The 26522-nt window shown below is 39.8% G+C and overlaps 1 protein-coding gene across 2 annotated transcripts in view; it reads right to left on the reverse strand.

The window, feature by feature from the left end:
- Positions 1-836: 836 nt before the first annotated feature.
- The window catches only part of dagla (diacylglycerol lipase, alpha), a 37408-nt gene continuing 11722 nt past the window's right edge, over positions 837-26522 (reverse strand). Inside the window, exons 2-21 of one of the 2 annotated variants that reach the window (XM_032514804.1) lie at positions 23162-23263; positions 22839-23050; positions 22566-22667; positions 22347-22485; positions 22088-22175; positions 20839-20973; positions 20659-20736; positions 20130-20254; positions 19640-19790; positions 17603-17686; positions 16672-16749; positions 16347-16427; positions 15946-16088; positions 11856-11924; positions 11691-11763; positions 11008-11216; positions 9622-9748; positions 5141-5307; positions 4864-4881; positions 837-4397 (exon numbers count right to left, since the gene is read on the reverse strand). In XM_032514804.1, the coding sequence (XP_032370695.1) occupies positions 3293-4397; positions 4864-4881; positions 5141-5307; positions 9622-9748; positions 11008-11216; positions 11691-11763; positions 11856-11924; positions 15946-16088; positions 16347-16427; positions 16672-16749; positions 17603-17686; positions 19640-19790; positions 20130-20254; positions 20659-20736; positions 20839-20973; positions 22088-22175; positions 22347-22485; positions 22566-22667; positions 22839-23050; positions 23162-23256 (3279 nt within the window). In that variant the 5' untranslated portion in view covers positions 23257-23263 and the 3' untranslated portion in view covers positions 837-3292. The remainder of the gene's footprint in view (positions 4398-4863; positions 4882-5140; positions 5308-9621; positions 9749-11007; positions 11217-11690; positions 11764-11855; positions 11925-15945; positions 16089-16346; positions 16428-16671; positions 16750-17602; positions 17687-19639; positions 19791-20129; positions 20255-20658; positions 20737-20838; positions 20974-22087; positions 22176-22346; positions 22486-22565; positions 22668-22838; positions 23051-23161; positions 23264-26522) is intronic. The other variant, XM_032514812.1, reaches the window with a different exon arrangement.

Below are 26522 nucleotides of genomic sequence, written 5' to 3' on the forward strand. Positions count from 1 at the left end.
AAAGTATAATCTAATCTAATCTAATCTAGAGCTGCACAAGTTTTAGGTGGACTCCAGGAAGAATAGCTGTGCCTATGGCCCCAGCTAATGAAGATCCCAAAAAATCAATCAATCCAGCTTCTCCCCTCTGGTAGGCGCTACAGAGCACTGTACGCCAAAACCAACTGACTCAGGAACAGTTTCTTTCCACAAGCCATCGCTCTGATGAACAGATGACTTCTGAATCACAGTGTCAGGTTCAATTCCTGTGCAATAACCCAGCTACACTGTCTCTAATCAGTCTGTTTTCTAGTTCCACTTATTTATTCATCATTCTCATTCTCTATTTCAGAGCTGTTCATACGGTTCATATTGTAATATACTTATATGATAACATAATACTATTTATGCCAGCACCCTTTGCAATATGCTCCATAATTAAAATAACAATCATAATTATAATTTACTCTTGCATACTTTGCACTCTTCATTGCACTATTATCTCAACCTGTCTATACTGTTTGTTTTGTATTGTGAGCAATACGAGCCAAAGCAAAATTCCTTGTATGTGTCCTCCTACCTGGCAAATAAAGCTGATTCCAATTCTACAACATACATTTTCTTTTACAAGAAACTCAATATAACCTTGATTACACACATGCATGAAGACACATATACTCATATTTATATACTCAAGCTGAACTGTATCTTAACCATACGGAGTAGTAAGGAAAACAAGCAGACCCAGAAAACCTGAGACAAACTAGAATTTGTGACTTATTTAAATGGATATAATCAAAACTCTGGCAACAGTATATCAGTAGTACATGCTGAAGGAGATATGACAGACTTTCCCAGTTATTTCCATGGTTTGTAGTTTATTCAATTACAGACAGGGCAGTGAGGGAGAGGGATTTAATACATTCTCTTTGTGGGGCAGGAAAGGAGAGGAAGCAAACCAGGTAAACATGGACAAGACATAGTTGAATTATTATTCTTTCAATGTAGACCAATTTGCAAATCTGCCAATAGTTTGAATAAATAACTTTCAGATGAAATATTTTATTTTCTAAATGTCAAAACTGGTATCTTTTAATATAGTCATTATCTCCTTATTGTAATATAGTTGTTTTTTTACATGACTTTATTGGTATTCATCTTTTTTTTTTAGACATCTGCATAAATAATTACACATAGAACATGGTGCTGTACACATCATGGTGGAAAGTATTATAGTGCTTTCTTTCAGTGTTTACATGTATGAACGGCTGCAAGCAAAGCTACTGGCCATACGGGATTGCTGGCCCAACCTTAGTGTATCTTGTGAGAGTCTAGTGGGACTGGCAGCATGATTTGAGTAGTGTCAGACTGTAAACTAGCTGGAACTGTCAGCCGTGAGTAATCACAGCAAAGCTAAATCCAATTAGAGGGACTGTGCAGACCACTATAGTGACTCTAGGCTTGACAGTGGCAATGCACCAAAGGTCACTGTGAACAGGATGTCACTTTGCAGCATGTCTCACCACTATGAAACATTTGTAAAAAGAGCATATTCTCACCATGCTATGGCAGAATGTCAAATACTTTTCCACTCGGACAGAAAAAAGCTTAAATATATAACTTCTTACATTTGGGAAAGTCTAAAAAGTTCCCCACACTGTCCCAAAAAACTGAGATAAAAACCACTGACATCAAACCAATCTGTTGCAAGAGCAATAAGGATAATAATACCATCAAATATAGCAATAAAAGTGATAACATTAACGGTAATAAATAATGCAAATTGTGAGCCATCTGTTACACCCAGAGTGATATGGAAGATTGTATGCCACGTACATTATTTATAATTGTCATACGTGAATTTCAAGCCCATTTATTCATTTAATCCAACCTCAAGGATGTTTGAGATGAACCACATTAAAGGGAAGCAAACACCTTGATGTCCAAAATGACCGAGAGCACCTTGAGAACAAGAGAGATGATATCCTGGGGACACTTTCAGAATACACATTTTGGTCCTGTCTGGAGACCCGGGCATTTTAAAAGCCTCTACGAGGTTTGCGTTTACATATATTATCATGCCTGAATAGGTTTAGAGCTTATTTACTGGGACTTAATGACAAGACTTGTTCCATACCATCCATGCTACTCTGAAATGCATAAAGCACGCAGACCCTGACCTGGACACATTGCTAAGAGCTCTCCAAAGAGTAAGGTACAGTAACTATGAGACTAGGACAACTATTACCAAGTGCATTATTATATCAAACCCAAGGTACAGAGGTTTCCCAATGAAAGCCATGGCAGTGTTTTAAGGTCAGGATGGCATCTTTTCTGAAGTGTTGCTATGTAACAGTCTACATGGGAACCAACAGAATGGCAAAGAAATAATGAACTTAGCTTGTGTTTGAGTAAAGCAAAATTACATCTCATAAATACATTTGGCATACAATGTATTACATGTTTTGGCAAAAGGGGGTTAATTGAGCAATATGACGTGTGCAAGAGTATCCAAATGTCAATCTAAGTGAATTATTGACAATGTCTCTTTAAAATTAAATAAATAAAAAAAACTTCATGCACTATAAAGAGTAACCAAAAGACTCAAAAACATCCATAGGCGTCTGTAATAACTGTCACAATCACTAAAATCTTTTAAGACACATGAATTCTCACCAATGTAACACGCTCTCTTTCTCAAAGTCAATTCTTTATAGACCTGAGGAACATTTCATAATGTCTTCTCACTTCTATTGAGTGATGAGTATGTCCATCTTCACATTCCTGATTTGAAAAAATAAAATTAAATAAAAGCTGGACAAAATTTCCGGAGCTGCTGAGTGGTGCAGGAAGTTGTACAGTACATCAACCCAGATGATGTGCGTATGCTAACCTCTTCTACAGTGTTAGTTTTTGAATCCCTGCTCAGTTAAGTATTCTTCCCTTGATTTTGTTACGTCAGGGATTTGATGTAATGCTGATGCGTCCCTACATGGGTGAGACGACATTGTTTTGGAATGGTATTGTGAAGCTACAGTTATTTATATTTACCTAAAAGCAGTACAGCCCCCTGGCATGCAGAGAGAGGTATCTTTCTGATCTTAGTCATTGCAATAGTGTGAAAACGCTATAAACAGCATTCACAGGGGGCACCTGAAGAATGGAAATAGTTTGTGAGTTGGTCAGTCAATTTCTGTCACTGGATCTCTGATGAGTGGCTGCATTCCATCACATGCATGTACTGTGATATGTTTTAAAATTTGGATGACTGCACCTCTCAATTTAGAGCAAAGGACAGAGTCTTGGGAACACACTACACCATAGATGATAGTGTGTTCTCTTCAGGACAGTGGCAAGGGCTAGATGTTCGTAGGGAGTTCATGGCTGGCAGGGCGCCCTCGCCAGGGGAAAGGTCGTTGAGCTCCTCAGACGATGAAAGAGGGAAGGAGGGTGACAAAGAGATGCCTGAAGAGGGGTCAGCAGATCCAGCAAAAGTGCGTGGGGGCTTGGGGACAAGATTAGGCTCCAGTGTTGCTCTGGCCAGAAGTTGTTTGTCATCCAACAGCTGTCCATCTCCGAGACACTCACCCTGCCCAAAAGAGCCACGGCCCGACTCTGACTCCCCATCAGACAGCTCCAGAGTTGGTGAGCTGCTGCCGTCCAGTCTGAATAGAGAGTCTAAGTACTGGGCGAACTCCAGCACTGCCTGGCTGGGGTTTCCATTGGATAGTTGGGGTGGGGGAGTATAAGCTGCTGGTCTGGTCTCTGCACTTAACTTTTTTTCTGCTGTCTCCAGCTCCCAATCTTCATTTTCTCTATCCATTGGTCTCAAACTAATTTGTGGGCTGAGGGGAGTGTTAGGAGTGCTCCCTGGGCTGTAGACACCAGGCATCTCTTGGTCATCCCCATCAGGAGGCATTTTTCGGTTGACTTTAGGCTCTGGCTTAAACTGCTGAGCCAAGACGTTCTGGTTTAGCAGAGCTGGGGAATGGTGTCCACTGTAGTGAGGTGTGGCTGGAGACAGCCGCATGGGGTAATCCAGGGTGGATCTTGATTCCAGTGGGGTAAAGAAGGGCCCAACCTCACCCAGGTGCTCTGGCGTTTCCTGGCAGAGGCAGTCAGCAGCCAGTAGCTCAGTGCGAGAGCTGAGAGATGGGTTCTCCTCGGGGATCGGGGCATCCAAAGGGAAAGGGAGACAACTCAGCATTGGTGAACCTCTTAGCGCAGCTGAGGAACGTCGGGAATCCAGACTATAGAGGGATTCTGCGTCTGAGAGACTCTCCATGACAGCCAGAGGTGCTTTGCGGTCCCTCAGCTCCACTGTCAGGCGCTCCCGTGCTCCACGCAGCACTACAGGCACTGGGGGAGGAGGGCACTCAGAGAAACCATCCAGAGATATTTCAGACTGGGCACACGAACTAGAGGAGAGGAGAATAAGGGGTTGGAGAGTAGTGATAGGGAAAGGAGGGGACGGGGGATCCAAAACACAAGACAGACGTGAAAAATGAGTCTAAACATCTTACAATCGGTTAAAAAAGGGAAAATGGGAAGGTGCTACTATTTACTAATATCTAGATTCTACAGACTAGGTGGACACCAGCAAACATTACATAGATGGAAGGAAGAACAAAGAAACATAGACTGGAAGGCCGGTAGTGTATCAAAGTGCTCTTGTATTAGCATCTAATACAAGAAAGATGACATATTCAACCGTCACTACCAGGAGTTCACACTGACTTTGGAAAGGGGCTAAACCGGAGAGGGTGAGGTTGGAACTGAATACTACCATACGTTGCAACTGCTCTGTAGTCAGACAGCGTGCGTGCATGCGTGCATGAGAAGGGAGCACATTTTTCAAAATTATTATTAGCATGCATTGCTTACCGTGACAATGGTTTTTGACTTTTAAAAAAAACAAAAAACGGAACAGACAAAAACAATGATTTTGAGAAAACAATAAAGTAGCAGTTAGTAGCAGTTGTATTCTTTAGTATTGGGCAGAAAGTTAAATTAAGATGATTCCATGATTATCCCTACAGCTTAGGAAGAGGTTTGCTCCATTATCTATTAAGTTGGAGGAATATACAGAGGATCAAACAAAAAAATTCTATATATATTTTTTAGGCTCCAACAAACCCACAGTGGTGCCTGGTGTACTAACCGAACACTACTGTTCCTGCGGTGGTGGGTTGTAGGTGTTGGCTGCTGAGAAGTTGTTGATGTATCCACGAACATGTTCTCCGGGTTCAAGTCCACTTCTGTGGGGCTCACCATGATCTTGGCTGCTGACAGCAAAGCGGTTTTCCCTTTGTTGTAGTTTTCCAGCACCTGTCATAAGCACAAAAGGTGTAAACAGACATTTAACTTGACAGATAACGGTACGATGAGCGCAAGAGAGCAGGGAGAGTAAACATTACAGAGCAAACAAATATTTTACAACATTTTTTCTAAGCTGTTCTTAAAACAAAATGGAATCTCAATTTATGGACACTTGACAGAAATAAGTTTTACTGGCCACAATAGTTTGGGATCACACACACACTCTCACCCACACTCTCTCTCTCTCTCACACACACACTCACACACGCACGCACCACCCTTTGTACAATTATAATAGTTTTCAATGACATCCAAGAAACCGCTACATCTTTATTTAACTGCGGATATGATTACATCTATTATGGTGTTAGAAAAGCACAGTGTATTTCAGATAAATGTAAGTGCAATCTAATGGCGAGCTTACACCTACTCAAACTGACATTAAACAACCACAATGGAGTCATGATGCCTGAGCTAGAACTACGCAAGACCGACAGTAGGATAAAGGACAGTAAATCATTAGACAAAATCTTATTGTGTTGTTTTAATAGCTAAAAATTGTGAACAAACACTAACGGCAAATCACATCAACACACAACTACATGTATTTGGTTAACTTTAATGAGTTAAAACACTTAGTGGATGCACATTGCTATAAAAACAACTGGAACAGTAAGAGGACATGAAAACACTGAAAACAATTAATACAATTCATGCGACAATCAATGAAACATAAAATGGCATGAATGTAAACATGACTGAAATTCATTCAGATACACAGACTCAGTAAGTTAAAAATGGCATTAAAACAAACATGTTTATAGTTTTTGGGTTATGTAGATGGTTATGGTCCCACATGAAAACATAAGGAGGTTACATAGGTGAGCATGATTAATGATACATGAGGACAAGATTGCTTTAAGTGACAAACTACAACAAATATTTGGCACTAACAATATCAAACATATCACTTGTAGGCACAATCACTTGACGAAAAACAAAAAACAAAGCATGAAACTGCAGACTAAGTACCCAGAGAGAGATCATTTATACTTAGAATTTTGCATTACGCAATAATGTCCTGCAGCCATATTCTTATAATTTATAAAAGCACATTTAGACATAGCATTATGAAATGCATGAAGAGCATAACGATATAATTCCAGTTTTCAGAATCCTGTTAATAATAGCCCTACACTGAACCAAGGCAGTAATAAGAGGACATAGTAATAAGAGCAGCAATTTTACAGCAGAGCAGAGTACTAGACAGTGTTTACACATTTGTTCCCCCTTACTCCATCTGCTGCTGATGACTATTTGACAATTCCTTGAAGGGATTATGATTGAAGAAAGTCTAAATGTGTACTTTCAAAATGGCAAAAAAAGGAGAAAGAAAAGAAGAGCTGCAGTTTCTGAAAAACCCTGCCAAGAAGGAAGAAAGAGCAGTTAATGTAGAAAAAAATTATGTTACCATGGAAACTTTGTGAATACAAAGAAAACGTGTTTGCTTGAGGATAGGGGTTAGCAAGTTCATGCCAGAGCACTTGACCAAATATACTGTAGCTGTGATAGGAATGGAAAATAATGAAGGGTTGATATGAAGAAAGCTGGAAGATGAATCTCATTAACGACATAAAGAGTGCAGGTGGGACTGATCTTGCAGTGTTGTAAATAGCTATTTTTTACTCTATGGTTTAAAATGGAGTACATATTCCTGTACTGTTATATACACCATTAACCTGTGATGTATACCAGGGGCTACTTAGTGATGACATTTAACCCAGTAACCTTGCTGTTGCATGCACACGTTCCTTCCCTTAACGCTTTGTCAGTGGTTCACATTCTTTGAGTTTCATCTCTTCCCGTTTCCTACTCTCCCTCAAAAACATTTAAACTGCATACAGACAACTTGCATAGACTTGCGGTACCAGCCAGCAGTTTTTCATGCAAGTGGCGAGCGCAAAAGGAAGTCATAATGGGAAGAGAGCACATTATATCAGTTTTTCTCAATGATTATATCAGCTGAGCTGCTTTGCATCAGTCTTTTTCGACTTATTTCAGTGTAGGAACTGGCAGGCTCTCTCCACCTCTATAGTCATAAATTCATAACAAAATGTGACTATAGAGGTGGAGAGAGCCTGCCAGTTCCTACACTGAAATAAGTCACATTTTAAAGTATCTGTCTTTTAAGAAGGTCTTTCTCCAAGAACTGACACCAAATCTTGAGCAACAAATGTTTCTCCTATTAAACCTCCGGCACATTACATCAGATCATGTTAGACTGGCCATTTAGTTACAGTATTAATAGTAACATTGATACATTTTTAAGTACTTGATGAATTATTCCTTTAACAGACACGACTAGATTGACAAATGTGTTGTGCAAATAGGCTAATGAAGGTCAAGTCTAACACGGAGTGTCATAAAGTCTATACAAGAGTATCAGAAGGAGTTTTTTGCGTGTGCAAACTACACACTTCATGTTTTTGTGATGAGCTATGGGATATTACTATCTTGAGGGGAGAATTTTCTATCTGAGCACGGTTAGACTCATCAGACAGGATTTCAGAAACAGGAGCAGCAACAACATCTACAAAAGAGTAAGTGTCGGGTGGGTCAGATTGGGTTTGTGATGGAATGCATGAATCATTTTCAACTGAGTGTGCTTTTGAGTGAGAGTTGGAAGGACTGTTAGAAAGTGAGGGGATAGACACCAAGCACTGTTCTGAGGCATAAGTACAGTCTGACAGAGTAGGAGGAGGGAGAACAGACTCAGCATCTGAAATAGAGGAAGAAGCAATGACAGTCAGAGAAACAGAGACTGCCTCAGTCTCTGTGAGGGAGGCAAGGCAAGACAGGTCTTTGTAGGTGGGAGAGGACGGATGAGAGGGAAGAGAACTAGAGCTTAATTCTGTTTGCGAGGTTATGAACATAGTGGTATTGCAGGTGGGTTGATTGGCTTCCAGTTCCTCTGCTTCCAAGTTGTCCTGCTCAGACAGGGACAAAATGGTTCCAGTACCTGCAGAAACACCAAAGGTATCAAACTACAAACAAACTAGGCACAGCAGACGTAACCCCCCTCCCCCACACACACACACACACACACACACACACACACACACACACACACACACACACACACACACACACACACACACACACACACACACCACACACACCACACACACACACACACACACACACACACACACACACACACACACACACACACACACACCACACACACACACACACCACACACACACACACACACACAAACTGACACAGGGCTGAGCCACAAAAACAAAAAAAACAAGTAAAATTTCCTATTAAACAGAAAGAAACAAACGTGCAATTTCAGCCACAACAAAGTGCAATCCCCACGGTGGATCCGTCCCATGCAAACATACACATAAATACCCTGTTATCAAACAGATGTTCAAATGCCGGGAAGATTACACTAATTAAGACCACCATAGAGAACACCATAAAACCAGGAGTGAGCAGTTCCCATGCCTTGAAACTGGAAGAAAACAAAAGGTGCGGCAAGTTAAAGGTTTATGATGGGACACATACAGAAATTGACCGTACAGTCAGATTCAATCTTTCAAAACCCTCACAAAGAATTTTTAACTTAACACTCAAGGGGCATACCACTGAAAAGAGGATCACTGGAAACTTGAAGTTTTTGTAATTGACTTTTATCTTTCATTGCTGCAATGTTCCTTCCTGAGATGGATTTAAAGGCCTGAGAGATGATAAATGCATCACCCATCTTCAAATGAGTTTCCTTTATTAATGTCAATTTTCCAGGCATAAATGGCAGAAAACTTTTTATAGCGATCACTTCTATTTCTGATAATAAGTGGAACTCTCTGTAGAAAAACATACGCATAACTGTATGACATTTATAAGGGCATGTGGCTAAATAACCCCTGGATGTTGTAGTTTCTATTTTTGAAAGCATCAGATTGAAGTATTTGCCAAGCATATAAAGTGGATCCATGTTAAATTTCTAAAATTAAAGTCCATATTTCTATGACACCAAATGGATGGATTGGTACATTTTCAGTTTCTCATCACTGCTCTATTAGCCTGAGGACCTACTCTCATTGTATACTTTCGGCACAACACAGAGTGAAACACATCAGCAATTATATTGTGAAATCTGTAACTTTGTATTAAAGAGGTTATTTAACAAAGATATTATATTACAGCTGAAACATAACCAAAACTTGCTGGTCTCTAGCTTTAGTTAAAGGTGAAAGCAAAGTGGTATCCCCCACCATGCAGAATCCGGCATGCACACAGATTACAACAGACCTTGTTTAGGCCCTCCATCACCATGTGGGGCATGTGCTCATTAAGCATGGCGGGTGATATGATGACCTCATCGAAGGCCTTGTTGTCCCCCCACAGAGCTGAGTACGTTGGCTCCTCCTGACCACAGCTACGGTGAAAGTGATAAAAAGACAAAGTGAACACAAACGTTTAAAGCAACAGCTTGCCTCAGTATACAGTGGGGGAGAAGCATAAATAATCCAGGCTATGACACCACTGAGTGGACAGACTTTTTGTGACAGACTTTAGAAGTGCGCTCATTTTAGAAACCAGAAGAGATTCACAAGTCGGGGCAAAAAGCTCACTAGCTACACATGGCAAACTATAAAATGACTCAAAGGACAATTTGCTTCATTGCAGTATTCTTTTTAATTCCATTATCATTCATAACAGATGCACATGAGGATGACATCTTGTTGTCCTTGTTAGGATAACCTGGCCAAACCTAACCCACTTCTGCCTCATGGTTTTGCAGCATTTTGCAGAAGGTGGTTAAAAGATTCCAAGGTAACTTGCTTCTGTGTAATGGCCAGACACACTCCCTAGCATTGCAGTAACAGTGAACTACTACAGGCCAGACTTACAGACTTCCTTTGAGTTTATTGGCTTCCAGTGCTGATCTGCAATGCAACCATCAGTTACCTTTGATAATGTTATAGAAGCCAAACACATTTAAACCCAGCCACAAAGTGTTCTAACTTGATAACTGGATAAAGATAAACTAGTCTCTTTTCCAGATGTTTAACAACAGTTGTTATTACCATCTCACATTAACAGCTCTTTTATCTGTTTCAAGATATAGAATGACATCCATCTGTTACTCATTATATTTCTGGCCTATAACAGCCCCGCTGATGCAGGTTGTTTGATTCACTTTCATTATCTGTAAATATTATTGATAACAGATTTATATTTCCTCTTTAAATATATTCCCACACAGTACAAAATAAAAACACCAGGTGTGAAGAAACATGTATGAGAAAAATGAAGATTATAAAATAAAATATGAAATTAGACAGAGCAGCAGAGAGTGCAGATAAAGAGTAGGAAAGCGCCGCGTGAAACACAGTAAGCCCACACTGTCCCCAGTAAGCAATGTAAACATTTTCCTTCTGAGCTGCCAGTTCTTTTACTTTACAGGTGTGAAAAAATATAAAATTTGCTTTTAGTGAACTGTGTCCACGCATCAGTTATACAACCACTCTCCCATTTATTCTGTGGAGTTGTGTGGTGGATGTAAAGATGAGCTATGAGGTCAAATAACACTCAACTGATGACTGATCTCACTTCTGGAATCTTACACAGGTATAACATTAAAAAAATTGAATTTCTATAATCTACAGACATATTTCAAATCAATTTTCTCACCATGTCTCTGGGGGATGGTTGTGCACCACATGGATGATCCTGCCAGGAGGGTAGAGGGGGGTGGAAGCTGAAAGGGCAATGCTGAGGTCACTCGGGTGGAGCCACAGGCGACTGCTGGGGGGCGCCGCTGGCTGAGACTTCGGATCCTCATCCTCCACTGGAAGCTCTGATTTCGGAATGCATTTGGTGCCTCCCGCAATGATCCTCCACTGTTACAAAAAAAATAAATCCTGTTCAGTTATGTAACATAACATCAGAATCTAAATATATATTCTATATATTGTATGTGTTTCTGCAGCCGCCAAGGGTTAACTCCATGATGTTTTAATAATTACAGCGTAGATACTGTGAAGGCAGTGTTGTGAGTTGTGAGGAAGCCTGAAGGTTATTTTAATCAGCCACTACAAAAAATGGAAAATACAGCAGACGTATGGTGCTACTGGAAAAGAAGAAATGCAAATAACTATGTAATCATTCACTACTGTTTGTACAGTAGAGATATGTTTTTTTGTCAATAACCCATAAAGCATTCCCCCCAATTATTGCGAGGCAGCACTGGGATGCTCTTGGCAAGACCCGCCTACTGCAGCAGTTTCTTACATCTTTCTTGTTGATAATTTAGTACAACGGGTCAAAAAGTCTATCTGACCGTCATCTTCTACGATATCAAGAGATTAAGTCACCTTTGGCTTGTTACTTTTCTGCAAGACTTCCAGAAGGTGGCGTCGGAAACCCTCCAGTTGTGACAGGCCAAGCCTGTGAGAGAACAGCATCAGATATGTCTATTGTGGTAATACTGCAGCAAAGTGAAGTTAACCATAGAATAATGGATATAGTAGAAGAGATACCTCGGTACAAGGTCTTTTCCTAATACCACAGATGTGACAAACTCTTTGGAGTACTCCATGGCATCCTCACTGGGTGGATAAAAAACAGAAACATTTACATTATGTAAACAGAAGAATTAAGGATGTGACCTCTTTACACACATTTAGATTAGATTAGATTAGATTAGATTATACTTTATTTATCCCACGACGGGGAAATTCTGTCGTTACAGTAGCAGCATAGCAGCAACAGCAAAAAAACAAAAAACAAAACAATAACACACAAACAAGTAAGCACGAAAGAAATACAAGGCAAGAAATACAGGCAAGAAATAGACAATGAAAATATGGTAGACTGAGTAAGTAAAATGCCGTCAAACAAAAGGAATTTTAAAGTGCGGCAAAACTAACTCACACTTCAATCAAACATTTGTTTTAATGCAAAGTTATTCAAATAATGCAATATGATGGACTGTACACAATTCTACATCAAGTATTTGGGGAATACATGTATCCGACCACAAATGTACTCGGGTTGATGCAATACTGGAAATGATGGAAAGAAAAAAATGAAGAAAGATTATTTGTAACAAAATTCAGGAAAGGCAGAAAACCTGAGGCAGCAGAAGTGGACCCTTCCTTCCCATTTGCTTATGTGTCACATCATGAAAGTGCAAACAACAGCAAATTAATTTCCACATTTGATTTTTTATGTGGAAAGATGAACAAAAAAGGGCATCAAATGTGATCACACAGACGTTCAAAGGGCATGATCAATCGTGCTTGGAAACGGGTTCTTGAATGGGGCAACCAAGAAGAGGGTATTATGAATGAACACGAGAAAATCTATCAAAGCTTTTCCTATGTGCGCAATAGCTCTTGATTGATGTATACGGGAGACAATATCTGGTGACTTTGAAAGCCACATCATGTGAGCATACAGCGAGGGAAAAAAGTATTTGATCCTCTGCTGATTTTGTACATTTACCCACAGACAAAAAAATGATCCGTCTATTATTTTAATGGTAGATTTATTTGAACAGTGAGAGACACAATAGCAACAAGAAAATCTAGAAAAACGCATGTTAAAACATGTTATAAATTGATTAGCATTTTAATGAGGGAAATAAGTATTTGACCCACTCTCAAGCAGAAAGATTTCTGGTTCCCAGGTGTCTTTTATACTAATAAATGGTAATGAACTGAGATTAGGAGCCCACTCTGAAAGGGAGTGCTCCTAATCTCATTTTGTTATATGTATAAAAGACAACTGTCCACAGAAGCAAGTAATAAATCATATTCCAAACTCTCCACCATGGCCAAGACCAAAGAGCTCTCAAAGGATGTCAGGGACAAGATTGTAGACCTACACAAGTCTGTCAATCTCCCTCGGCCTGGGGCTCCATGCAAGATCTCACCTTGTGGAGTGGTCATGAGAACAGTGAGGAATAAGCCCAGAACTACACAGGAGGATCTTGTCAATGATCTCAAGGCAGCTGGGACCATAGTCACCAAGAAAACAATTGGTAACACACTACGCCGTGAAGGACTGAAATCCTGCAGCTCCCGCAAGGTCCCTCTGCTCAAGAGAGCACATATACACGCCTGTCTGAAGTTTGCCAATGAACATCTGAACGATTCAGAGGACAACTGGATGAAAAGGGTTGTGGTCAGATGAGACCAAAATAGAGCTCTTTGGTATCAACTCAACTTGCTGTGTTTGGAGGAGGAGGAATGCTGCCAATGACCCCAAGAACACCATCCCCACTGTCAAACATGGAGGTGGAAACATTATGCTTTGGGGGTGACAGGACAACTTTACTTCAAAGGGACGATGGACGGGGTCATGTACCATCAAATCTTGGGTGAGAACCTCCTTCCCTCAGCCAGAGCAGCACGACAATGACCCAAAACACAAGGCAAAAGCAACAAAGGAGTGGCTCAAGAAGAAGCAAATTGACTCCATAAACCCGCGAATACCAAAAATGACCAAAAACTAACTTTTAGAACTATTTGGAGACATTTTTAAAAATGATATACATATCTTGAGTGCTTTTTGTACCCAATAATCAACAGTGGTGGTTAACTTGCAACATGGGCTTTAAGGTCCTGGAGTGGCCTAGCCAGTCTCCAGACCTTAATCCTATAGAAAATCTGTGGAGGGATCTAAAGGTTTGAGTTGCCAAACATCAGGCAAACCTTAATGACTTGGAGAAGATCTGCAAAGAGGAGTGGGAAACAATCCCTCCTAAGATGTGCGCAAAGCTGGAGGCCAACTACAAGAAACGTTTGACCTCTGTGATTCCCAACAAGGGTTTGGCCACCAAGTCCTAAGTCATGTTTTGCAGAGGGTTCAAATACATATTTCCCTCATTAAAATGCAAATCAATTTATAACATTTTTGACATGTGTTTTTTCTAGATTTTTTTGTTGTTATTCTGTCTCTCACTGTTAATAAAATAAATCTACCATTAAAATTATAGACTGATAATTTCTTTGTCAGTGGGCAAATGTACAAAATCAGCAGGGGATCAAATACTTTTTCCCCCCTTTCAAACCTGGTCTAAAGTCAATAGCGCAGCATATGTCATTTTAACAGCGCATTAGTGAAATGCGCCTAGGCTTATGCACAGCACGGGCACACTATGCTTGTTACACTCACAGACAGGGAAGCGTGGCAGCGCACAAACATGAAAAAGATTACAAATTAAAATATGACGGTGCAAATCTGCCTTCATAAAAGCAATGTGTAAGGTACAAATGCACCAGGCTTTATAAAGGGAATGAGAGATGACACTCTGATTGGTTTATTGCATGTTATGCCCAAAACACACCTATGAATTAATGAAGACTAAGTACAACCTTTTTCCCAGCACACAGACCATTTTTTTCTGCCATCAAACTAGCAAAAGTGGATTTGGACACACCCTAAACGCACCTGTGCCCTGCGCTTCACGCTGTACACTTAGATCGTTAAAATATGGCCCCTTGTGTCCTGTATGTAAGCTCTCTTGGGATAGACTCTCTTGGGATAGACTCTCTTCCTGCATGTTTGCATAGCAAACACATTAAACACTGCAGCCTGGCAGGCCTGCAGGGTGGTAAGACAGTACTCAGGTGTAGACATACAAAATTCCAATGTACCCTAAACCACTGGGTCAAAAATAAACGTAAATAAAGTGCAAAGCCTAGTCTGTAGGTACATGTCCAAAATACTTTTTGGGGTCTTTTGTACTTTACACCATGTTTTTTCTTTGTGACACTACAGGAAATAAATTTCAGGCTAATAGAACAAATTAATATATTTTGGCTATGAGCTCCCAACCTAATATATTTTGGCTATGAGCTCCCAACCTAGGCTTATGGCAGGTCTGTTACTGTTTGGCTTTGTTATGAAAAGGATGTACACATATTTGTATAACAAATTAAGGCATTACTATTCAGTTACTATCAAATAATTCTGGGAAGACTTCTAGCTTCTAATCCACAAATTCCACCTTTTAATGAGGTCATCGTATAAAGAAACAACACTTTCTAAAACTAAACTACATTGGGGTGCACTACACAACAAAAAATACACAACCCGGTTTGATGGAACCTTTGTTGCAAATCATACCGCACTCTCATCCCTTGTTTCCTGTCTGCCCGTGTATTGTCAAAAAAGGCAACTACTACAACACCACATTGCTCACACTGTCATGTTTAGTCTCTGTTGCAAACACAGGAGGGGCCATTTCTAAATAATTGAAAGTCCACAGCTCTGTTGAGAAAAAATATTTATATTAAGTGCGCTACCATTAGGTGTGAAGGTCTAGCAGTGATGTGTACTGAACAACAGCTACAGACCCAGGGCTTCAGTATACAGTGGTGACCAGGGTATATAACCTGTGACTGCAATCTGGTATTAAACAGTCAAACATGGGTCGAACATGTGACTACACTGACTGAGGGCGCCCTGGTAGCTCACCTGGTTGAGTGTGCACCCCCTGTTCAAAGGCTCAATCTTTTAATGACTTCCTGAATAATTTACTCAAACAGAATAACTGATTCCCTTCCCTTGTATAGTCTTTTGTACATCCTGTAAACACACGCACGCACGCGATTCACTCACCTAAAAAGGCCACCAGGGGGAGAGTAAGAGTAGCAGTGGAGTGTGGGGTACTGAGGTCTCAGCAGGAAGGAGAGGATAGCAGCAGTGCCTGCACCAAGAGAATGCCCAACTATGACCAGCCCATAGTGCATGGTGCCCTTGTTCTGTGAGAGACAGCCAGAGTAGTTACGCTCACAACAGCACACTTTTGTTGGCACAGTGAAGATAATCACTTAAACATATTGCTTCTACTGCTATTCACAGACTTCTTTGTAGAGAGTAGGGTTAGTGTTAGTGTTGCACAGCTCGCATAGTCTTGAATCAAGTACTACAGTGGTGTTAACACAAATCCAGAGTGCAAATTAAGTAAGAGGTTCATTATTGAGCCCGCCATTCGTTATAATGTATAATGAGTTGTGTACCAAGTCTCTTCCAAAAGCCTGTGACAAGATCATTTCCTGCTCCAGTTTCTTCTTAATGTATTCTGCTGAGTAAACCATCCCCTGAGAGTAGAAAGAAAGATAAAGGGATTTAGTGGAGGGGAGGGTGGCGAGATAGACAGAAATATGGACAAGAAGTCTGCATCATTAATCTCTTATTAAAATATCCACAGCAATTATTATACTATTAACAACTGAAATGACATTAGGAGTCTGGGATTATGTTAGCCTACTTGTTGAAAGTGCACAATCGAGAACAGAGAAGTGTTAGGAAGAAAAATCTCATAGGAGAGTGTGAAAAAGTAACCTTGTGGCCAAGCCAGGTCCCGTGCTGCTCCTCTAGAGGCAAGCGTTCAGAATCCCCCGTCAGATCAGTCAAGGCATCCTGATACACACAAGCCAAATAAAAATAATGCTCAAAAGATAGCATAAAACAGAGAACACAGGTGGATAAAGTGAAAAACAGGAAATTTAGACAGAGAAAGCAAAACATCCTACTACTTAAAGTGAACAGATTAGACACAGGAATTAAAAATTGTCATTCATAATTGCCATTGACACTTTGTAATACTGTATCAACTGTACCTGGAGAGCTGTAGAATGAGATATAAAATCATGAAAGAATGGTTTAAGCTTATTTAGACTCCATATATATCAGTCTTATTTTAATGGTTTTTTTCACCAAGCAAGGTTTTTTTTCTTGTTTTCAGCATAATGAGGTACAGTGGTACCTCATGGGTGGAGAACCACAGCTGTTAAAAATGTCTTTTTTATCTTAATAATGCCAGCAGTTTGACATTTGTCCTGAGAGCAATGAGAGCTCAACACTTATTTAAATTTATATATTCAGAAACACCATTCAAATGCTTCCTGCAACTTAGTACTCTGTAACGTCCCACAATGCATGTGCAGTACATACATGTTCCGACTGGCTGGGAGCAAAGAATCAGAGATGAGCAGTTATTTTCCTTAAAAAACTACAGGAATATTCATGTAAAACGTTTTTCTTACCTACTGACTACTACTGACGTGACTGTACTTTTAAAAGTAGTCACGTTTCTGCTCTATGTGAGAAATGTGTAGGTCAGAGTTTCAGAACACTGCATTACACCATGAAAACTCCACCTGCTCTGGAGGTGTTGGTGTCGTGAGGTACTGAAGGGAACAGGGTGCACTAATGTTTAGAGGAAGTTTAAGATATATTACTGTAAAAACAAGACAAGAAAGCAAAAATTCACCTTTGGCGATAGGGTTCCTCTGATACTGATGACAACCTTTTTTTTTGCATGATCCACTGCCACAAAAAACGGTGTCTCGTAAACCTGTAAGGAAGATGCAAAGCGGACAGTAAACGGTGGTGAGTAAACCTGTAAGGAAGATGCAAAGCGGACAGTAAACGGTGTCTCGTAAACCTGTAAGGAAGATGCAAAGCGGACAGTAAACGGTGGTGAGTAAGTGAGGGGAACAAGAGACAGGCAGAGTGAGTAGGAGGAGACAAATACTTGTTAGTTTCAACTTCTATCCCAGCAAATGGAGCACAAGTCTTTGTCGTCAAACCTTTCTCCACTTGGCAACACACACAGTCATAAAAGTCAATCAATGAGAGAAATTTATAGATGGAAACTCAGCCCTAACCTTACCAAGAAGTGCTGTGCTTTAGAAATCATCACCATGTGACTTAAGTATGAATGTGAATGCTGTGGAAATTCCACGTAAAAATCAAATCAATTAATTAAACATCTGATGAAGAAACTATTTTAACATGTTTAACTATTTATTTCATTGGGAATATGAGGGCACATTTGGATGGGAAAGTAATCGGCGTTTTGACTGACTGTAGTGGAATTATATTGACTTTTTAAACTGTGTTCTTGTAACTATGAAAAGTAATTTTCTGTTTGTGTTAACTTTGACCACAGTATTTTTTTTTTTCATATTTTATCATTATTATTTGACAACCTAATCTTTTTATAGGTGTGACCATGCAGCCAATCAGTTTGAACAGCCATTTTTGATCACTAACTTATTTTCTTAACACAGCAATACAGGCTATGACCAGGCAGTGATACACCCACCACCACCAGATCCCCAACAGTACCCACTCAACAGAAAATAAAATCCAAAAGTGAATGAAAACTGTTCATCATCTCAATAGGAACGTGACAAACAAACTAGAGCCCGACCGATAAAAGATTTTTAAGGCAGATACCGATACGAATATTTGGTTATTTAATCCAATATGTCGATATATCGGCCGATATATTATTATTTTTTTAAATCCAGAAGCGTGTTACAAGATTTTCCTAACATTAGTTATTTGTAGTTATTTATAAGTTATCACCAAAATAATATAATAATAATTTGTTTTATTGTCACAACAGAACAGAGGAACATCAAAATATATTAAAGTTCCAATAAATAAAATGTTTAAAAATACAAACTTAAGATATAAAACTTGAAGTCCTTTGAACCAAAATACATTAACAAAAAACAAAAAAACAATGATGCCAGCAGAGCCGTTGTAGAGTGCCCTCTCGTGGACAAACTATGCAACACCAACGCTCATAACATGGTTGACAGTCCGTTTTTATTTTATTTTCATTTATATTAATTTATCGGAATCATTTATTTGTCATTATAAATGAAAATGATTCTGATGAATGAATATATATATTTTTTTTATATACACAGTATATATATATTTTTTTTTTAAATTGGCCATTAATAATAATAATATTGACCCGCCGATACATCGGTTGGGTTCTAAAGTGAACAGTAAATTACTCAGTACATCAGGAACATGACAATAGACCAAAAGTGTGCATCATATGTTGAGAACAGAAATGCAACCCTGAGACCACCAAAGTGGACACTCTTTGAATGCACCTTAAGAGTTTGTCCATGATGATCACAAACAGCCTTGGCGGAGTCCAACACCTACTCAGAACCCACTTGACTTACTGCCAAAGATGAGGACACAGCAACTCGGCTCCCCATTTCTCAGCAACTAAACTGATCAGTAAAGTGTTTGCAAATGATGGCTGAAACTACAAAATAAAGCCACTAAATGGTCAGACTTGCTCCTTGTTTGTGGATGTTCAACACTGCACAGCGGCCCTGTGTTTATAGTTTGCTAGCATACAATTGTATGCAGGGCTCTGGGGTTCCTGGCGCTGTTCCTCAGACTTCTCCACACAACCCATCCTTTATCTATTTAAGGATGTAAAGCCCAAAAACCTCTGACTGCTCGTTAAGACAGTTGCCGCATTACTCACAGCATCATGGCAGGAAGTGTAGACAATCTGAACCTGCTTGAGGTCCCTGTCCAGGAAGTGTCTCCGTATGGCCAAAACATTACAGCCACAACAATTGTCCTCCTCCACTGTCACAGACTGAGACAACCGAGAGCCAGACACTGAGGTACAGCTGGGGTGAGAGTGAAAGATAAGAAGAAAACAGATTAACATACAAATACAAAACCCAGATAAATTTTGTTTTGTCAAACAGTATGTTGGAAAAAAACAAGAGAAAACATGTAAGGTTGCAGAGATATAATCCAGTATCCCAGCAAAGGCAATGTGGTAAGAGAATGTCATTAATTTGACATTGCTTCTGTCCATGATTGAGTCTAACTAGAGTGGTATAGCCTCAGTGGGTTACCACTTTGCAAGTGTTGACGCATGTGAAACTTGCATTGGAGAGGCTCAAGATGCACAGAAGCCAAATAGATCAAAACTGTGCGGGTGTATGTGTTTAAGTGCTTACGGGCAGGAGCTGGCGAGGCGGCACAGCCCACAGGCAGGCTTCCTCATTAGGTACATGGGCCAACCATATGCAGCCAGGGCAAAAAGCATGTAATAACAAACATCCTTGTACATGTTCATCTCGGCCTGGGAGAAGGAGAGGCAGACAGACGGACACACAATTCAGAACAGGTGAGGAATAAGAGATTTATATATTATATTCATTTTCGATTAGTATGTGAACACACACACACGCACACACCTCTCTGTCTCTTTTTTTTATTTATAGCTACGTTTTTCTAAACACTTTTGATGATGTCCTTTTCAAATTTCAGCTGCAAAGGAGCCCTATCTTTGTGTTTTTACATGACTTTAAGCAAATACAATCCATTCAATAAGGTAAATGAGGTACACAACAGCCTTTAAGGAGTTAAAAAGATTGTTGTATTTTTACGATCCAGTATTTTATTGTTTACCTGAATTCTTAATGTTTTAACTTTCATAAGCACAAACTTCACTTTTTTTAATTCATCACAGATATAGAAACTCACCGAGTTCTTAAGGTCCAGGTATCTAGTATTACGAGTGACAGGCATTCCAGATAAGAAGGCTAAAATGTCATTGTTGGCCTTAGGAAGAGAAAACAAAATAGAAATGCTATTTTTATTACAGCACATGCCTACGCAATCACAAAACTACAGACATTAATATAATTTTATAGACAGTGATACCTGGTCCAGGATAGCAGATCTCTTAGACCTCTGTCTCTGTCGGAGAAGTACAAGGCCAGCAATAATATCACTAGGCACAATGTCCAGGTCTCTGAAGAACTCTGCAAAAAGGCTGGCCACTTCTGAATACGCATCCTGGACAGGAGAGCAGCAGATATCAGGACACGTTGGTAAAGCACAGAAACTTAAACAACATTGAACTACAGGAGGTTTAATTTCATCATGAACCTTTAAACTGTCTAACCCTCTGCTTGTTGTGCTGTTACAGTCAATGATAATGCATGTCAATATTCCTTGTTGATAACTGTAATTCACACTTGGAACTAAAAAAAGTTTGTACTCATGTATGTCATTGTAGGCAGATATGGTATAACTATATATTTAACAATATTTTGAACGCTTCAAAGGACACCAAGCTGAGGGTTTGTCATGTCCAGTGGATTTGGACAAAGATTTGTAAATCAATGAGGACAGCATGTCTTAGTATTTCTCAAGTACTAGTATTAATTTAGTCAGTGGAAAAAGGACACTGGACTGTTGCCATGGTCCCGCCCAATGCCCTGCACTGCTACTACTAGTATTTCAAGTCACAGATCTATTATGTTTATTGTTTAAATTACCACTGATCATCCAACTAACTGATATAGTTATCACAAATCACATTTCTATATATCTGGATATCTGTATCAGTGTCTCTGTGTCCCAGCCGGCAGCGGCAGATGGTCGTGCAGCAAGAGTCAGGGTATGTCCGAGGATTTTACCTGTAAAATGTAAGTTTTTCTTTGCCACTGTCGCACCAAATGCTTGCTCTTGGGGGGGGGGGGGGGTTGTGGTGTCTCTTTAAATAATTGAATGGTCTTGACCTATTCTATCTGTAAAGTGTCCTGACATAACTCCTACTACTATAAATACAATTGAATTGAATTAAAAGTTGATGGCAATCTTTCATTGATTCAGTTCTGCATTGCAGTCTAGTATATGGCAGTTACTAGAAGTAATGCGACTGCAGTTATGCAGACAGACTTTTTAGCGGACAGCTTGTTAATTGATTTAGCCTGAAATGAAATCATTTTATATTCATATTTTTTATGAAATGCTTAATGTTGCTGGTAAGCAGATGAGCAGTGAGTTTTTTTGTGTCACAGACTTGACTTGTCCTGTCAGGATTTATTTTATTGACTGGACATTATGCCTGAAACATTTCTGGTTTCATTCCTACCACACATGGTAAAGGTGTGTTGTGACTCACTGATTGGGTATCCTGGGCTCTTGTGCAGCACATGAAGAACTTAAGTCTCCTGCTCCAGCTGCTGGCTTGGCCTTCCTCTAGCCGGTGTCTAATAGAGAGAAAAAGGAAAGGAGCACTGTAAGACTGAATTTGTGTTTTAAAAAACAAAACAAAAAATGGTAAAATGTGTATGCCTGGATGCTGTGCTTTGGTTGAGTTTGGTGTCAAGACAAAATGAAAGACAAAGCGAGAAATAGAGAAGCTAAGTGCCTGTTAATACCTGAGAGTGTACGTAGTGAGGTTGCGCTGACGCCGACGGGTGGCTTTCAATTTGACAAAAGTCCGACCCGTAGGATCAAAGGTGCACATAAGAGTAATGCAAACGCTGAATATCACTAGCCAGTTGCACGCAACGATTCCTGCAGAGAATATAAAAATATCTTTCATATTCAAGCATAACAAACCCCTATGAACTTCCTTTATATCCTTATTCGCTCACCCAAAGCCAGGTTTTTGGCAGTGACATCAGAGCATGGCTGGTAATACTGGAGAAGCCACGCAATTCCTACCACAGCATATACTAGCTCGACCAGTAGAATAGCTGGGGAGAGAGAGAGAGAGAGAGAAAGAGAAAGAATAATGATCAATATCTGCCCAATTAATATAAAAGGATTTCAAACTAACTTGGAACCACAAGTAATCATCTCAACCACATCCCCATAAGCATTAAGAGGTTATTCTGTTTAAAAAAAACAAAAACAGCGTGTCTTACCGAGCCGTATGTAGATGACGTACTGCACAGCTTCCCTGGGCTGTGTGTACAGAATGCTGCCTCTCATGCTCAACCACATGATGGCGCTCTCACAGATAAGGCAGCTGACCAGGATGCCCAGGTACCCTCGGCCATGGTCCACCAGCGTTACAGAACAGGACTGTTCTGAGCCATAGGGGAGGCCAAACAGAACCACGGACAGAACCACCAACCTGAGAATAAAAGCCAAGGGTAAGAAATATTTACAGTTTCTTGCCGAGATACGCTGATATATTAATAATAGAATATACAGTATACGCAGAGAAATCAATACAGTGACTCACCAGATGCAGTGCAATAGAAAGAGGAAGAGGGCGGGCAACACCAGGTCATCACTGCCAACTGACCAGCGCCGCCGAAACATCACCATGCCAGGCATCACTGCCCTGTGGGAAGACCAAGGGGAGAGATACAACTTCTGGGACAATGGACAACTTCTGGGACAATGGACATCATTTGCAACATTTCTTTTTTTGTCTAAAAAGCCATTATGCCTCAATTATCTCTTCTCAAATCTCAAAAGGTAGTTTTTAAAAAGGTTTAACCAAATGATCTACATACTGTACATCATAATCTTACATGATGAGCTTCAACCAACAACAAAAAGGATGAACATACAGAGCACATTTATACTGGCATGGATCTCACATCAGGTCTTGCTCAAAGCTAATACTTTCTGTTCCTTAAACTCTCTATACTTAACCTGAGAGGGGGCTGCGGAGATTATAACAGAAATAGTCTTGCACAGAGGAGAAAGTGAAAGATAATGGGATATGGAGAAGATGAGACATAGTGTGTGAAGGGATGCAGAGAAAATGCACCACTTAATGAAAAAGAAAGACAACAACCTTTGATATATGATGATACCACACTGGTTTTGGCCACATGAAAAAGCTTCTTTTATGTCACTCTTTCCATTCTCAGAAAAGCATTGTGAGTTTAGTCAAGTTGCCTCTGGGCTAAATTGAAATGAATAGTAAAAGGAATGGTAGGGAGGAAATAGTTGGGAGAGAAGGAGCCACTGGGAGGCTGATGCAGGCCTTATGGTGCCAATACAGGCTGATACAGCCTTTATTGTGTGCTGCTCCTGCATATTTGTTGAAAGCTAAAGGACAGCTTTTTCAATTACGTCAAAACAAAAGTACGCCATCCATCATGCCAAAAAACTGTTGACTATAAGAGATAAAGCAAGTTCAAGATTTCTTGCTGGTTACTATCCAGCACTCCTCTGCTTTTTCATATTGTTCCAGAACATTTTTTCACATTCTTTAGTTATTGAGAAACTAGCAGCCCCCCTCCTTGTTATCCCCTTAAATACCACAGTCATCACAGTTGTTAAAGTCCCACTTCTCACATTGTGCCTGCATAAAATGGTACACAAAGTAGGGACAGTTGCATCATTCCCATCTAAAAAGGTAAATGTAGGATTGTACAAGACTTTCCTTTTAAATACTGCAGCAATAGGTGCAGTGATCTGCATTTCCACAATCTAATGTGTAAATTTTAATGTGAACTGTAGATTGAGGCAATTTGATGGGATCATAAAATGAGGGAAAAGCAGGAGTTGCAAGATCTGGGTTGCTTTTTTAAATAGGTCAAAAAGAGAGAGTGATGTGCAATTGACATTTATTGAATTCCGATTGGACCAACATAGCTACTGGCTAGTCCTGGCACAACAACTTCATGTGGAAACACTTTTGTTTCTTGAAATTAAGTGTCTTGTTCCTGTTGCAAGTTTTGCACCGATCTATTGAAATTAGACTGGAATGTAAAGTAATGGGTTTTTTTTAATTCATTGTAGATGTCAGGTAGTGTCAGTATGTGCATGCTTGTCATTTCATTCCTAGACTAAAGTGTCAAGTTGGCAGTAAAAATCCAGCTTATTAACTGTAGAAGAAAAGCTGTCTGTCTGCAGAACAACAACTTGGTTATAATAACAGACCAAGAAATGTATTTCATGGAGTAGGCACAAATATTGCAGGGAAATGTATGCCCAGTACACTTAACTCCACTTTAATGTTATAGTGACACAAAAATTGTTTCCACAGCAATTTAGCCCAAGCTGTGTTGGCAGGTGACTGCAACTGGCTAACTGCAGCAAAGGCACAGGGGTCAATCCAAAAGCAGTGAAGTGACAGTACGAAGACTTTTCTGCCAATCACAGCACTCCAGCAGGTTATTTTACTGATTAGCAGACCTTTAACCAGAGGATGGACAACACAGTGACATCAGCTGGAAGAAAAACCTGTTCAGGACGCTCAGGAAAACCGCAGCAAATTATTGGATACCATAATATAAACCTTGGGTACCTGCTGTGATTATTCGTAAAAAGCCAAAGCATCAGAGGAGACTTTACATTAGGCGTGACACAACTGTTGACCTGCAGATTCCAGTTTTTAATTTTAGCCTATTTGGTTCTTAAACTTTGAGGTAATGCAAGAGAGTGAAATAAAACAAGGGCATGTGAATGGGTTCATGTGACTGAAGTCACCTCACAGCTACTTGTAAAACTCAATCTGGGTTTGAGTAACATTAAAGAGGACAGTGGAAAGAAGGAGGGAGGGAAAAAAGAGGGGAAAAGATACAAGATACAGATGCATCTGAACTCCCCCAAAAACTAATTTAGGCCAAAACCATCAGGCCGGGGAAATCAAGCAGATCTCTTAAATGCAAAAGGCGCACTCTAGATCTCCAGGGATACTGTTATCAGCACTCTCCTCCAGGCTTGTGGTTAAGATATGGCTTAAATTCCCAGCAGAGACCTCAACATTGGAAAAAACATTATGACATAATTGTCATTTAAATGGGATTAGAGAGTAACATTGTGACCTTACACTGTAAAGTGTTAGTCAAGTTATTATAAGTGGATCCAGTTTATTCCATCTGCCCATGCACCCATCTGTTATCCTAAATATTAATTTGAATTATATTACCATAAAACTACTATGAGTTTTGGCTGAGTTGGTTTAAGTCATATTTATCTGATCAATCTCAATTTGTTAATGTTAACAATAAATCCTCCATGAACGCTAAAGTTAGACATGGTGTTCCACAAGGCTCAGTCGTTGGACCAATTTTATTCTCCTTATAGATGCTTCCTCTAGGCAATATTATTAGGAAACACTCAATTAACCTTCACTGTAATGCAGATGACACCCAATTATTTCTATCAATCAAGCCAGACAAAATCAGTCAATTAGCTAAACTTCAAGCATGCATAAATGATATAAAATCATGGATGACCTACAATTTTCTGATGTTAAACTCAGACAAAATTGAAGTTATTGTGCTTTTCCCTAAACACCTTCAAACTTCGTTATCTAGGGATATAGCTACTCTGGATGGCATTGCCCTGGCCTCTAGCACTACTGTCAGAAATCTAGGAGTTATTTTTGATCAGGATATATCCTTTAACGCCCATCTAAAACAAACCTCAAGATCAGCCTTTTTTCATCTTTGTAACACTGCCAAAATTTGGAACATCCTGTCTCAAAACAATGCTGAAAAACTAGTCCATGCATTTGTTACTTCCAGACTGGACTACTGTATTTTTTTATTAACAGGATGCTCAAATAAGTTCCTTAAGACTCTCCAGCTGATCCAGCATGCTGCAGCGCATGTTCAGAGAAGAAGTAAGAAAAGAGA

The sequence above is a fragment of the Etheostoma spectabile genome, chromosome 1 (assembly GCF_008692095.1).
Source record: "Etheostoma spectabile isolate EspeVRDwgs_2016 chromosome 1, UIUC_Espe_1.0, whole genome shotgun sequence".
Taxonomy (NCBI): Eukaryota; Metazoa; Chordata; class Actinopteri; order Perciformes; family Percidae; genus Etheostoma; species Etheostoma spectabile.